General features: G+C 46.4%; 1 protein-coding gene across 4 annotated transcripts in view; it reads left to right on the forward strand.

The window, feature by feature from the left end:
* Farp2 (FERM, ARH/RhoGEF and pleckstrin domain protein 2) overlaps positions 1 to 15,839 on the forward strand; it is an 84,844-nt gene that overhangs the window by 43,360 nt on the left and 25,645 nt on the right. For all 4 annotated transcript variants that reach the window (XM_051190838.1, XM_051190839.1, XM_051190837.1 and 1 more), the window contains exons 9-13: positions 1,159 to 1,254; positions 2,210 to 2,373; positions 2,658 to 2,726; positions 3,862 to 3,919; positions 6,070 to 6,325. In XM_051190838.1, coding sequence (XP_051046795.1) covers positions 1,159 to 1,254; positions 2,210 to 2,373; positions 2,658 to 2,726; positions 3,862 to 3,919; positions 6,070 to 6,325 — 643 coding nt within the window. The remainder of the gene's footprint in view (positions 1 to 1,158; positions 1,255 to 2,209; positions 2,374 to 2,657; positions 2,727 to 3,861; positions 3,920 to 6,069; positions 6,326 to 15,839) is intronic.

The following is a 15,839-nucleotide window of genomic DNA, read 5'->3' on the forward strand; positions in this document are numbered from 1 at the left end:
CTCTAGTAAAATCCTAGAAAATAACCCTTAGAAGTTCATTTAAATAAATTATATGCTTCTGTATTACAAGACAGCTGCACATTGAAGATGTATGCTCTCTAGGCTCTAATACATGAAATATTCTTTTTGAGAAAGATTCAAAACTATGTAGTACTCTGGTGAAAGGAGGGAAAATCAATCGCTCACTCACTCTCTGACACACACTTGCATTCAAGAGTGTGCATGCACACTTGTACACACACACCACACACACTCTGCTCCACACAAACTGGTAATTTTACTGGTCCTACAGAGGGTAATTGCAGTGATAGGCTTTGGTCAAGAGTGAGAGGGAGAGTTTACTGTGGTGCAGCTTCAGGGTCTGAGCTTTGTCAGTCTGTTAGAGAGAAAACATAAACCGTAAAAACAAATCAGAATTCTAGAGAAAAACAAAGGTAGGACAATAGTTACAAATTTAGAAAATAGGATTAGGTCTGCAAAATGGCTCAACTGATAAAGGCCCTGCTACCAACCCTGATGACCCCAGTTTCAGTTTCTTTTTAAAGGCAGGGTTATAGCTCTGACTACCATGGCCTTGAACTCAGATCCACCTGCCTCTGCCTCCCGAGTGCTGTGATTAAAGACATGTGCCACCACTGCCCAGCTTAAAAAAAAAAATTTAAAGAAAGAAACCAAGGTCTGGCTACCAGATCTGCCTCTTGCTTTTTAGGGAGTCATTTCTAAGCCCTCTGAAAGCTACATGTGTGTGCTGGTCACATGTCTATATTGTTTTTGCATCTGTCCATCTTTGGATGTGGAAACCAGAAGTTTTCTTTAACTATAGTGCATTCTAGGGTTGTCTTCCTGATTTTCCCTGGGAAGAAACCTGAGGCCCCTCCCAGCCAGCCTAGCCACCACCACTTCCCTTTGTTGGGGGAACTTCAAAATGTGTGCTGTTACTGTTGTTTTTTTAAAATTTGCAATAAAGTTGTACCTAAGGAAATAAATAATATATTAGATGTTGGGATTTTTATTTGGAGCTGTTCTAGGTGAAATTGCGATGTGCACTTGACTCTCTGCTTCCTGTCAAGGATGTAGCTTTAGAGGATTCTACTGTGAAAAACGGCCTCTGTACTTACATTCTAAATGTGCCGTGTGTGTCTGTCTGTGATTTTTCAGGGAATCACCAAAATCAACACTTTCAATTGGTCCAAGGTCAGGAAACTAAGCTTCAAGAGGAAAAGGTTTCTTATCAAACTGCACCCAGAGGTTCACGTGAGTATTACTTTTGAATTTTATTGCTAGGCAATTTAACCTTACAGAATATTAAACTTTTTTTAAACATTCGGTATGAAATCGGGGCACCCATCTATAATCTTGGCACTCTGGAGGCAGAGACAGGAAAATGAGAAGTTCAAGGTCATCCCTGGCTACCTAGGGAGTTGGAGACCAGCCTGGGCTAGAGAGTCTTGTCTCCAAAACCCTGTTATGTAAATCATTTCAGGATTAGGTGTTTAATAATTTAAAGTTGGGATTTGGGATCAGAGTCTCTGTGTCATAGCTTGAGAGCTGGTTGGTGGCCCAAAGGAAAATTTGCTATACTGCTTGGTTTATAAGAGCAACTTTTGAAATGGCATGTTTTAAAGTTGCATTTAAATCCCTAAATACCTAATTTTTCCCCAATTTTGTTCCCTCCCTCTTCTTCTCTCCTTCTCCCTCCCCTCCCCCTCCCCTCCTCCTTCCTTCTCCCTCCCATTCCTCCTGGGTGCCTGGATTGAAGGCATGTACCACCACCACCACCCCCAAGCCACCTAGTTTTTTTGTTTTGTTTTGTCTTTTTGAGATAGGGTTTCTCTGTTTAGCTTTGTCAACCTGGGTGGCCTCAAACTCACAGAGATCCACCTGCCTATGCCTCCCCAGTGCTGGGATTAAAGATATGTGCCACCATGGCTTCCGGCCACCTAGTTTTTAAGACTAAGTAGAAGACTTGAAGTAGTACAGTTGTAAGAACTCTGAATTTCATTTCTAGGAATCTATCCCAAGAAATCAAAAAGGCAGACATCACTGGTTTCTCCATGTTGACACATGTGAGCCTGAAAACATAACTTGTTATCTAAGGCGGGTACCACACCCAGACCGAGGTTTTAATTTCGAAGATGCCTGTGATCTTGCATTCTGCTCTCCAGTACTTTATTGCATTTGCTTCTTGAACTTTGTATTTTGTTTCTAGGGACCCTACCAGGACACATTAGAGTTCTTGCTGGGCAGCAGAGATGAATGTAAGAACTTCTGGAAGATATGTGTGGAGTACCACACATTTTTTAGGCTTTCTGACCAGCCTAAGCCAAAGGCAAAAGCTGTCTTCTTCAGCCGGGGCTCATCCTTCAGATACAGGTGGGGCTAACCTCTGTCGGCTGGGAAAGGGGAGTGAGAGGGAGGTGCCACAGGCAGGATGATAACGGCATTCAGTAGTTTTGTGAAGGACAGCACATAGAGAAAAAATCAAATAAATATTCAAAGTGTGAGAAAACAGACTTGAAAAAAAACCAACCTAGAAAATTGGCTATGCTTACTACCAAGTAGAACTTTGAGTTATATACGTGTTTCTGGGAGAGGATGGGCAGTCTTCTGTTTCTAACTGTAAAAGGTAATATTGTGAATTGCTGTTTTGTTTGTAGTGGAAGAACTCAGAAACAACTAGTAGATTATGTCAAAGATGGTGGGATGAAGAGAATTCCATACGAAAGGTAAATTCTGGTGTTTATGATATAAAGCATATGTCTTTAAAATTTCTATTTAAAATTTTTACCTGCATTCCTGTCTGTGCATCCCATGCCTGCAGTGCTTTCAGAGGCCAAAAGGGGGTGCCAGATCTCCTGGGACTGGACTTACATACAGATGGTTGCAGGAGACCTGCCATATGGATGCCATATGGATGCTTGTACTTGGACCCATGTCCTCGGGAAGAGCAGCTGGTGCTCTTAACTGCTGAGCCATTTCTCAGCCCCTCCTCCCTCTTTAAAAAACAGGGTCTTACTATGTGTAGCCTTGTCTATCCTGGAATTCATGTACCACTGGCTGGCATTGAACTCACAGAAATCCTACTGCCTCGGCTTCCTGAGTGCTAGGGTTAAAGGTGTGTGCCACCGTGTCCATCTTATTTTAAATATTACTTGAATAAATGATGTTTTAAAGGCATAAGCATGTATTTCAATGCTGAGTTCTTTGGTTTTTTTTTTTTTTTTTTTTTTTTTTTTTTTTAAGAAAATGGGTTTGTAGTGGCTTCATGGAGATAAATGATTCATACTTGGAATCAATTTATAGTTTCCAAACCATATTGCTCAATTTGTGTGTGATAGTTCTCAATGGCGTCTCAGTTTCTTTTCCCGTTGCTGTGATTTCATAGTTGACAACAGTGACTTGAGGAGGGAGAGGGGGGCTTGTTCCCGTGACAGTCAGGAAGCAGAGTGCTGGCGCCTTTGCTCAGCTCACTCTAATGTGTGGTCCTCTCCCAGGGAGGGCTCCATCACAGGCTTCCCTCTAAGTGATTCCAGACCCTGTCGTGTCGACAGTTAACACTGACCTTGATAGTCTGGTAAGCAACGTCAAAACTCATGTGGAAGTTTCCCTTACTATGCACATATAATTTCCATTAGTATGCATATATAGTTTTATCCTTTTTAAGTTTCTTCTTTAATTTCAGTTACTGATTTCTTTTATGCTGCCAGTTTCTAGCTTGCCGCCCTGTTTTGGTCATGGTCTTATGTGAGCTTTCCTTGTGTGCACAATACATACTTGGGTTTCTGGAAACACATGGTAAGAGGGATGGTGACAGATATGGAGGTTGGGGCTGAGCCTCACAGTGTATTCTCTGTTTTGCAGACGGCACAGTAAGACTCGGGCATCTCTTCGTGCTCTGACTGTAGATCTGCCTAAACAGGTCAGTCTTGGTTGAAACTGTATGCAATGTTAACTGACTACCTGGCATACTCTTCTAAACAGTCATCTTCTGTGTTGTAAGAAGGGTCACATGACTTAGTGCATATGCTGACTTCAGAGTGAATCCCAGGTGATGAGACAGCTGTGAGCTCTACACAGTCTGCTAGGGACTCTTAACAACTGCCAGCTGTGCAGGTGACTTCCTCGATGCACTGCAGCCTCTCCAGGTGGTGGATTGACGAGCCACACTTACAGGGCTGCGCGGAGGCACCTTGCTGTAAAGTAAAAAGCAGGCAATCGCTTCACATCTGTATGTGTTTGGTCTGATTAGGACTGTGTTAAAGCGAAGTCGTATATACATGTGCACAGATTCCTTGTGGAAGAACACTTGGCAGGGATGTCCCCAGTCAGATGTCAGCTGCTCCACAGCCCAGTGCTGAGCCATAAGTGACTAATCTATGTTCCAGGTGTGCCTCACGACAAGCCTTTTACCACTTAACTCCCACGCTCAGGCATGATTGTGTGCCCAGTCCTGCCTTCTGGTACCATCATGTAATTGCTTCCTTGTGCTGCTGTGGTCTCTTGCTTATAGTTCATTTCATTCTGAGCAGTGTTTTCTTATCTCTATTGATGGTCTATCATTTATTCTGAGCAGTTTCCAAGAGCTTCTTTTGAGCCCTGTATCTTAACGTTCGGTGTCCTCATCTTTTAATTGAATTTTAGAGGATAAATAACAATAAAAATTACATTTAAGCTTTAGTTACATAATTTATTTTAAAAACCACAGAAAATAAAGAGATATGATTGAGTGATTAAGAAAAGTCAATACACCAGGCATGGTGACTGACTGACATCTATAATTTCAGCACTTGGAGGCGGAGGCGTAAGCGCATGAGTTCAAAGCCTGCTTAGGCTGCATAGGCTGCATAGAAGACACTTAAACAAAACAAAGCTAAAAACAGGCAATATAGTAGTTATTTAAAGTATGAGCAGCTAATTTTTTTTGTACAAGGCTAGTTACTGAGCCTCCTGTGACTGCACTTGCTTGCTTTTTTTCCACTTTGCAATATGTGTATACCTAGGTGTATTGCTTATGGATGGGTTGCCCTAGAAATATTCGATTCTGTGATGTGGTTTCTTTGTGTGCCTTGGCTATGCTGGAATTAGCTCTGTATGCCAGATCTGCCTGACTCTGCCTCCTGAGTGCTGGGATTAAAGGTGTGTGCCACTACCACCTGGCTAAGGGGTTTTTGTTTTGTTTTGTTTTTTCAAAGTATGGCTGTATCTTAGTAAGAGCACACAGGAGAGAGATGTTAGCATGTAGAGAACTGAGGCATCCTTACATACAGCATGGTGAGTGAGGACAAGGCTAGGGCACCTGGAGTAGCGAGCCCGTGGTGTGGCTCCTTTCCTTCCCTCACCCTGCTAGAACCGTCTTCTGGCTCATACTTGAGCCAGTCTAGCACTTTCAGAAGGTCCCAGGGCTCTTGTACCTGATGCTGGCACAGGACGTCCTAATCAGTGAGTTTCAGCCTCCCAGCTCAATCTCACTCGCGAGTGGACTCACATGTATAACTCCTCCTTGGTGATACTAAATCTCTAACACTCGAGATCCCCGGGACTGTAAGCATGTCCTTGTTACCTGGTGTCAGCACCACAGTGAGGGCACTTTTAGCTGAATAGAGATGTGAACACCCAAACGCGTCTACTTAGAGACTTAGGAGGACCAGGGCTACCACAAAAACCTTGTCTGCATGTTACCTAGTTCTCTGTGATGGTTTCTCCTCTTTACAACCTTTCATGCCACTGGGGGTGGGGGGAAGAATTGAAGGGTGTTAGAAGCAGATGGCCTTGGGTCAGGTTGCAGTACTGTGCATTTCTAAGGCAGGCATGGCTCACATCCGTAACCCAGTACTTGGGAGGCAGATCGGCACAAGTCTGAGACTAGCCAAGACCACAGTGAGACTGTCTCCAGACAAAATCTAAACCTCACTTGGTGAAAGGGAAAAGCTGTTCAAGTCCCCTTTTCAAGAAAAGTTGTAAGGATGTGTAGATGTTGGCAGTTGACTCAGTTGGCTTTACAATTTGGAAAGTGTTTTATAATTTTTTTTTTTTTTTTTTTGTTCCCTGTTTTCTTAATTTTGATCCCAGAGCATCTCATTCACCGATGGCCTGAGAACTTCTGCCTCCCTGTCTTCAGCAAATGCCTCCTTTTATGCACTCCCTGCTTCCTCTTTGTCCCCTCCCGGTATGCCCAGTTTGAAGCACAGCAGCAGTTCCCTTGTGGATCCCCAGGCTCCCTCCATCAAGAGCACAGCAGCAGAGAGGAGCAGCAGAGCTTCATCAGAAGGCCCCAGCGCGCTACCGGCCCATCTCCCTGGACCCCCTGTGCTCCAGCCTGGTCCAGGTGCCGGGTTTTGTGGTGTTGTGAACAGCCATGGTTCTGCCTGTCCCAGAGGACAGAGTCTCGATGCTTTAGACCCAAACAAAGGGAGGGCCAGCAGGGGACTCAAATCTGTTTGTAGAAATGACAGTAGTGAGGATGCGTTTTCTTCAGGCTCCTTCTTGCCCAGCGGGGAATACCAGGGTGGCCGGCAGTGCTTGAAGGGGACTCCTGTTTTCACATTGGCAGATGCACAGCTGCAGGTGTCTGAAGAGTTCATAGACGATGACCCAGCAGACATCTCTTTCTTTGCTGGAGCCTCTGAGGCATTTTCTTTCCCATACGGTTCCTTAGTCCTTCAGGAGTCCCTGTTGCCTATCCAATCCACTGCCTCTCCTACCTTGTGTGGTCTGGATTCCTTCCAGCAGGCAGAGTCTGCCCACTCCAGCCCAGATAGATACTCTACTGAGGCAGTGGACATGAGTGTAGAAGATGATTTTGAATTTGGGGAAGGAAGTGACTTCAATGGCAATGTACATCCCTCAGACACCTCAGAGCTCTTTGAGGTAAAGGCACAGGCTAGCCTGATGCAGAGCCTGTTGAGTCCTTCTGAAAGTAGCTCACTTAGGAACAACCAGTCTGAGAACAGCTCCCTCAACAACATGCCACTGCACGGTGGGCTTTCTCTGCACACATCCAGCTCAGCCAATCAGTCTGAGGCCAGCTCCATGGTCAATTTCCCAGCCTACTCAGTGCGCTCTGAGTCCAGCTCAGCCTTCCAGTTCTCTGACATCATAGACCAGCTAGAGCAGCTTAGCTACCCACCCACAACAGCTGAAGACTCGAGCAGTTCAGACACAGACTCATGGGACTCGGAGGCAGAGGCTCCCCTGGACATGAACCTCTTCTTTAGCAACCCTTTTGCTCAGACTGGTGGGGAGAGAGTCCCTTTCAGTTTTCAGCCCAATGTAAAGAGTTCCACTCCAGGAAAGCAAACAGATAAAGACCCGTCTTGACCGCTCTGGACTCCTCTGTAAAGAGCCCCTTCCCCCACTGGTATAGTTAGTGATCAGAATCCTTTCTTCAGCATAGAAATGACTTAGTTCATGCTAGTCAGGGCTTTTTCTAATTACAGGTAGATTATACAGTGTTGAATGTCAAGGAATTACAACTTTCCTTTGAAGTGATGTTGAAACTTGCACATGACTCTAAAGTGGAAGAGCATTTGCAGCCATTCCTTGTAGTGATTGCCGAACTGACCTCTGCAGCATTGGTTTTTTTTGACACCTGCTTGAATTCAAGTAAAAACTGGTGCTATACATTTTGAATATTATGCAGTTCAGATTCCTGTTCATCTGTGGTGGATTGTATATCATGCCTCTTGATGCTGCTTTTAAAATGAACCATGCTTCCCAAGACCAGTTAGCATGTAGGTTTTGTTTAGGTTGTGCGGCCAGTTACAGTATATGAAATCTCTGCAGAATGCCTTGATAGCCTCCCAGGAAGGACAGTGGGTGCAGAGGTGGCCCTGGGACTTCACTGGAGTCGCCAGCCTCTCCTTGTTACTGACCGAGGTCGTGCTGTGTTTAGAGTGCCCTTGCAGGGGCACTGGTCTAAAAGCCTTGGTGAAAGCTGGAGCGGCTTTCCTTCCTTCTGTTCATCTTAGTTACAGGTGAAATAGGTACTGTGGTTGTAGCCGAGCAGAGCCAGATCCACGAGCGAGCTTTGAAGAGCATAGCATAAGCTGGTGCAGCAGAGTCGTTTCTTTACTGACATACAAGTTGTTTGTTTAAAATGCTGAGAGCATAAACGCCCCAGGGTGCACGAGAATTTGAGTCTTGTCTGTAGGAGTGACACTAGGTTGCGTCACAGGGTTTCCAGTACAAACTGTTGCAGACATGGCTCTGTCCAGTGAGCATATGCTGACAACTGCATGTTCCAAAGTTCTGAAGGACAGGACTGATATTCATAGGATAAGCCACTGATACGAGAGCCAGTATCTCATAAGAGGTGGCCATCTGGGCAATGTCTGTATGGCCCATGGGTGACTGGGTCTCTTTGGTTGGTTGGTTGGTTGGTTGGTTGGTTGGTTGGTTGGTTGGTTGGTTTGGTGGTGGGCCTTTGTAATCGTATCTAGCAGTGCATGACACATTGAGTTTCATTTTCTTCTCGAGTGTCCTATGGAAATCATGTTTTTCTGGTGAGAACCCAGGTCCTTGGACATGATAGGGAAGTGCTTCTTCATTGAGATCCATCCCCAGCCTCCTTGGGGAACTTTACCCATCATTTATGAGACTTGTAGTTCTGTGCTGGGATGGGGTGAGTGTGCTGGAGTCTGAGGCACCGTGAAATCGTCTTTTCTTATTGTGTTGGTCAAGTTGTAGCAAGGGGTTTGTGGCTAAATGGGTCCTTATTTTTGTTTTTGGTTTTGTTTTTGGTTTTTGTGACAAGGTCTTACTTTGTAGCCCAGGATGACCTAGAACTCATATAGCCCAAGCTAGCCCTGAACTCATGGCAGTCTACCCATCTCAGCCTCCCAGATGCTGGGAGTACAGACTATGGCCCGTGGTGGTTTTCATTTTGTAACTCCCTTAGGCATGTACACTGCAGACTTTTTCTATAACTAGTTCAACCAATCAGTGCCTGCTGTCTGTTCCCCTTTCCTTAGAAGTGGGGGCTGCACTCCATGCAGAGAGGGCAATGCTCTCAGAACAGAGCTGCTTGAGACAGTGCATCACTCCCAAAGGAACCTGGGATTTGTGTCATGGGGAAGAACTAATCAGTATCCCCTTTAAAATGCTCTTGAACCTTAGTATTGGTATTGCTCTCTTCTTGTCACTTAACCAATGTCCCCATTAATGCTGAGGCAGCCTAGTTGTCATTCTTGACTTCTGGCTGGTGGGTTGGTTTTATTTTTTTGAGATCCTGGAATCCCAGGCCATCTAACCAAAGATATCTTGACCCTCTACCTCCATGTCTAGAATGCTGGGATTACAGGCATGCGTGCTACACGATGTCAGTTGTTGAGGTGCTGAGGGTTGAACTCAGTGCTCATCTGTTTTTCAAGCAAGCCTACCCTCATACCTGGGCAGCAGGTCAGGTATGCGAGGGGTTGAGCCCACTCTTCTACCAGGCTAGGGTGAGTGCATCATGGTGAAGCTAGTGCTGAGGGTTAGGGCCTCCTCCCCGTCAGTTCGCCACACCCTCCCCTCCCATCGGAGAGTCTTAATGAGCCCTTGTCACCGTCTTCTGTTAGGCCTCCTATAAAATGGGTTTTGTTGTTTTTATTTCTACTAAGGGAACCATACTTTCTGTAGAAATTCTTTCAGGGGAGGGGGAGTTTCAAACTATACACAAACAAGAATATAATAAGCCTGTTCTGTCCTGTCCAGTCCCCACTCCCATCAGATGCTGGGACTTGACCAAGTCCCAAGAGACACCTACTCTGTCTCTTCTTTTCAAGTTGGTTTGCAGCCCTGGAGATTGAACCTGGGCTCCTTGCCGCTCAAGCAAGCACTTGCCATCAAGCTCTGTCCCTCCCAGTCACCTTTTTATCATTTATTTTGAGGCAAGTTCTTACTAAGCTGTCCAGGCAGGCCTTGGATCTGTGATCTTCTTGCCACAGCCTCCAGAGAGTTGGGATTACAGTTATTTACTGCCATCACTGTCTTTCTGATTGGGGGCTGTAGCAATTTAAAGAAACCGCTGGAGAGCTTATTATACCTTTCCTCAGAATTCTGACAGCATCTCTGAAACTCAAGGTGCACACTTACACAGGCCTGCACGTTCATTATCGTATGAGATGAAAGCCCCCTGGTATCATCTAACCCTGAGAACATACTTAAACTACCCAGTTATCTTCAGTGCTTGGGCATAGTGGCACACCTGCAATCCTAGCATTTGGGAAGTGGAGGGAAGAGGCTCTTTAGTAAGGCCAGCCTGGGCTGCGTAGTGAGATCCCTGTCTCAAAACAGTCACAAGCCCAGTTAATGTTTGAACTGTTCAAGTCAGGACACAGACATGGTCTGCTTTCTTTGTCTGCCTGTTACATTTCAATCAGAATGTCACATCCCCATTTTAATCTGCCTTGTAGGGAAAGCCAGGCTAGTAATGCTTCCTCGGGTCCCAAAGCCTGGCCTGGCACCCAGGTTCTGGAGCCCCATATGACCTCCAGTGGGAAAGAGGACAGCTGTGGGAGGGGTGTGGCATCCCAGGTGCTCTATGGATAACACTTTGTGGTGTTGGGCATCCGCCAGCTGTACCCTCTTCTGAGCTCCTGTTCACGCTGTCCTGACCTTCCCCTTCCCAGGGGCCACAGTGTGCAGGTGCTCAGGCCATGTCTCAAACTACACTCTCCTTGCTGCCCTTGAGCTACTGTCTTACTCTCACTGTAGAAGGTGCAATGTGGCCTGAAGACACTGAACCCTGAGCCTGTGTCAGCCAGTGGCCCCACTCTGTGGGTGTGGCCCATATAAACAATGACTGGGAAAGATGCAGAGTCTGAAGTGCGTGAGTTCATAGCCTTAAGTCTCATGTCCTGGTCTGGAACAGCTCCTCCAAGTGAGTGGACACAAGTTCTATGGTGTTGACAGTGTTCTCAGTCTGCTGGTCTCCTTAGTTACGTCCAGAACCTTCTTAAAGGGAATAGTTCCCCCACCCTGGATAGGCCCCTGTCAAGGCTGTCATGGTGACTTTTAGGATGGGTGAAAGGGAGACCCAGAGAGGCTGTCACAGCCAGTATGTCCATGCTGAGAGGTAACAGTGGTCAGGTCTGTCCGCTTAAATAATAGTAGCCAGTGTGTCAGTGTTGACAGGGGGCAAAATTCCATGTCTGTCCCCTGAAGTACAGGGCCACCATTAAATCCACCACTAACAATGTAGATACATTTTTTACTAGCTATCAAGTCTATTTTTATACTTAAGATCCCAAAGTCTCAACATTTTATATAAGCCAGTATGAATATTTGAAGACTAATGGCATAGTTATGTGGTAGCAAGATTGTTTATACTAGAGATGTGCAGTGTTCTTCACCGCATGCACGCCTCTGAGCATTGGCTAATGGTATGTGCCTTCTATGTGGCAGAGCTATTGTCTGGGTCTGCCATTTAGAGTGCCCCGTTTTCATTAGCACTTGTGTTTTATTCAGTGCAAATGACCAAGGGCTGGGCACTAGCACACCCAGGAGTGTAAATGAAAACTGTTGGCGTGCTCAGCGGCCCCATCCTCTCTGATGGGTTGTGTCCATGCGGGCTGCCCTGCTCTACCTGAGTGATGATTATATTGTATCACCCACCCTGTGGTTATAACACAGCAGGGTGCACACACGTGTTCTTAACTCTTACGTGTTTATGTGCCAGTTGATGCTGATAGGTACTGTTTATCTTCAAGGTACACTTAATTCCCTCCAGGTCATAGAACAGCAGAAAGTCCTAGAACTTTTCCTAGAGCAGTTAGTCCCTTCATTGTTAGTGTTGTTCAGTAGTTAATGTTTGTTCTTAAGTTCATGGAATTGCATCCGCGTGATCTCACTTTGGCTCCGGTCTCAGGGCGACATACAGAAGACACTGTCACAGGTGCAGACGATGTCACCTCCTTCCATGCAGCAGCCAGTGCCACAGTGTCCACTAGTGCCCAGAGCTGTCCCTTGCACGGAAGCATTTGCATTCACTCTTCTAGGAAACGAAGAGACGGGGCTGGGAACTCTTTATGCATTTGAACTTGTTGATGTTTTAAAGAGACATTTCTGTTGTCTGGTTTGTGGTACTTATAACATTTGTTTTACATTGAAATTACCATTTACAAATTTGCAGATATGTACTGACAGTTTTTAATTGTTCAATAAAATGAGGAAATATTTACTATGAATTTTTAAATGGGCTTTTTAGCTTTCTTTCCCTCTACTTAAGAGTTTTGATTTACATATAGGTCACAGATTATTTCACAAATTAATTCTTGAAATAAGTGCATGTTTCTGCAACCCTTCACTGATTTTTCTTTCAGTGGCTCCTGAGCACCAAACAGGCAGCACGCTGCTGACATGGTGCCATTGTACTGAAGGCCAGCGGATGGGTGGCATCTTGCCTTCTCTGTCTTAGCTGTCTTTCCTTGCCTTCCTGTTGTTGCCTGATGTGGTTAGCATGGCCAGTGTGGCAGGGGAGGCCAGGGAGCTCGCGGAGCATGCTTAGAGCACCCACTCAGGGTGCAGCCTCGCCCTGCCCAGAAGGTGCTGCTGACTCTTAATGCTGAACAGCAGGCCTGGAGTGCTGAACTTACTCCCTGGACCTCAGCAGTCTCCGGCAATCATTCTGTAGCTACAGGCTTGGACTTCCCATTCATCCAACAGAGGTGGAAAACTGCTTGCTTGCAAGTGTCCAGCTTCCCTGGGCCTCGAATCCCCAGGGGTCAGGGACCCTGTCCCACGTTCTGGGCATCAATGGCCAGAAACACTTTGAACACCTTAACTCTTGGAGGCGCTGGGAGCACGGAGCACAGCTCCAGGCACCAGTGAGTGGCTGGCACCCCACACAGAGGCGACCAGTCACAGGGACTCAGGTCTGTCACACAAGCCTACCCCCTGCTGATACCTTGACTGCCCAGTACCTGCTGCACTTGACAGAAGTAATGCCTCCAGTGTGGGGGTCTCCAGGGAGAAAACCGATATAAATGATCTGCTATGCCCTAGTCCCGGGCTTTGTGTGTTCCCTGACCCGAGTTAACTCCCCATCATTGGAGTCGGGAAAACTGCCGCTGTTTCTTCCTCCTCCCTCCCTCCCCCCTCCCCCTCCCTCTTTCCTTCCCTCCCTCCCTGTCTGTCTTTCTGGTGTGTGTGTGAGTGTGAGAATGTGTGTGTTTTGAGACAGGGTTTCTTTGTGTAGCTTTGACTGTTCTGGAACTAGTTCTATAGACCAGACTGGCTTGGAACTCACAGAGACCCTCCTGCCTCTGCCTCCCCGGTGCTGGGATTAAAGGTGTGCGCCAGCACCACCGGGCAAACTCTGCCACTCCTGATGAGGCCTACTCTGTAGACTTGTCACAGGTTCTAAAGGGTTTAGGCAAAACTATGTTTTTGGGTTTGGAGGGGTTTGTTTTTGTTTTGTAACCCTGGCTCTAGAACTCAGGACATCATCATGCATATTAGTAAATGCTCTTCCACTCGGCTATACCCCTAACCCTGAGAGATCATCCTATTGAAACGAAAATATCAAAGTGCATGTGTAAAAGTAACCCCCCCCCGGGTGTGGTGCCTCCCCCTCCCCCTCCCTGTCCCCTTCCTCCCTCTCCCCTCCCCCCTTCTCCTTTCTGAAATGAAAGAACTAATGTTGGTGTTTTGTGCATGAAGTCGCCTGATGATAGTGACAGAGTCCGCCTCAGGCCGGCTCCCACTGCTGTCCCCGCTGCAGTGGGACATTTTGCTGTTGGGAACTCTGACCTTGACCAGCCGACCATCCCAGCGCCAGTCCTTTGTTGGGATTTTCTTGCTTATCTAGGTGATGAGTCTCACTGAAGTCACAGGAGCAGGTTTGTCCTCTGTCCTTGGCCAGTTTGTGCAGCTCTAGTAAAACACCCTTCTTCCCAAGTGCAGCACGCCTCCAGCCCACTCTGTTGCTCCGGTCTGCTTTTCTCCACAGCCTGAAGGAAGATCTGGCTTCCAATGGCTCTGCATCTTTTATCAGGGTCTTTCCAGGCTCCCTCTCCTTGGGAGATTCTGGTGAGCAAAGTATTTAGCAAAGTTCAGAGCCACACACCATCACAGTTTCAGTGCTAAGGCAGGGACAGGGAGACACTGGGCTGTGAGGTTCCATGTCAGTCTGGCAGTTGGTAGCTCCCAAGTCCTGTGGGGGGGGGGGTCTGGCACACTTGCACAGAGAGAATCAGCATCAAGGTGCAAATCTGGAAGGCTGCTGGGGCAGTGGTGGACGGCACTCCGGTGCCGAGGGGGCAAAGGGCTGCCTGGTGTGAGCACTGTCAATCACAGAGCCACAGTGACCATCAGAGAAGAGTGTCTTGGTCTTCCTTATTTCCTTGTCAGGGCAGGGGGGCACTATTAACCATTTCTTTCCTTCCACTTGTTTTCAAACCACATTCTGCTTATAAAAATGAATCCTAACACCAGTCCAGTAGCAAAACTGGACAGTGTCTGAAAAGTCATGGAATGCACATTTACCTGTCACCTCACACAGTCAGTTCTGTGTTTGATTGTTTTCCTTCCTTTCCGAAACCGGCAGTCTACTAGTCAAGGCATAGCTTCTCTTCCTTCTGCCTCTTACACTCAGTTAACCTCCAGGCTTGCTGACTAGCATCTGACCCTCTGGTTGAGGCAAGCATTGAGACTGTTTTGTCAGTAAGGAATTCTTTAAAAGAGCACTTAACGTATGAAATAAAAGTAAATTTTCTTTCCTCTCTAAATGTGACGTTCTTATTCATCTTCTTTCATCTCTTGTTAGATGAACAAAAACAATTGTCTTGAAGGAAAAAGTGAAGGTAAGCATACAAGAACACTGTTTTAAATAACATTTCAGAAATTATCAGGTGTATTTTGAGAAGTTTTCAGAGAGAAACCACCTGCCAGAAGTGCCCACTGCTGACAGTTTGAAATAAGTGTTAAGTTTGTAACTTGCCACTCTGAGACTGTGTTAAATGACACCCCCATCTACAGCCCATGCACAGTGTCTCCCAGGGGACAACTGGATCTGCCCCCACGGAAGTGTAGAGTTTGGAGAACTGGAGCTGCTCTTTATACCCCTCAATCTCAAGGAACTCGGTTTTGGAACTGAAGAATCCCTTCTCTACAGCTAAATAGTTGATCCTCACACTACAGTGGGGGTTGAACGTTCCCCGAATGTGGCATATGCATCAGAGCTGGGAATGCATGGGATTTATAATAGGGACTCCTGAGACTCAGAGCAATACTGATTCACTCTCGAAGCTTTTTGCTAGAGGATCATGGGGTTTCTGCAAATACCTTAGATTGACCCTGTAGTGAAATGTCAGTTACCATGGAACATTCCATAGCACCTCAAACTGTTTTTGAGACAGTTTAGCCCTGCATTCAAAAACATCTTTTTACACCTGTGATTCTAGTACTCAGAACGTGGAAGCAGGAAGGTCAGGGAGTTTTGAGGGCAATCTGAACTACATATGGAGCCTGTCTTCCAGACAAAAATACGTCCTAGTAATGTTGAAAGGGTTTTTAATGGAAGAACTGTTAAGCCAATTGTCTTCTATGTCAAGGGACACTTGAGTCACAGAACCTGAGTGTCACTGGCTTCATGCTGACTTGTCACTTCTGGCAGGTACCCTGGCTAGCTACCCCTCAACACACATGCACGTGCTCGGTGACACCATGGGAAGTGCACTCCAGGGACAGACACTGTTTGCATGCTAATGGAGCTCAGAGGGCACTCCAAGGTCACAATTAGAAGAGTTACATGTTTATTGACAAAATATCTCACCATAGTTTTTGGTAGAGTGGTGTGTGTGTGTGTGTGTGTGTGTGTGTGTGTGTGTGTGTGTGCGCGCGCGCGCGCGAGCGTGCGT

Source organism: Phodopus roborovskii, unplaced genomic scaffold (assembly GCF_943737965.1).
Source record: "Phodopus roborovskii unplaced genomic scaffold, PHOROB, whole genome shotgun sequence".
Classification (NCBI taxonomy): Eukaryota; Metazoa; Chordata; class Mammalia; order Rodentia; family Cricetidae; genus Phodopus; species Phodopus roborovskii.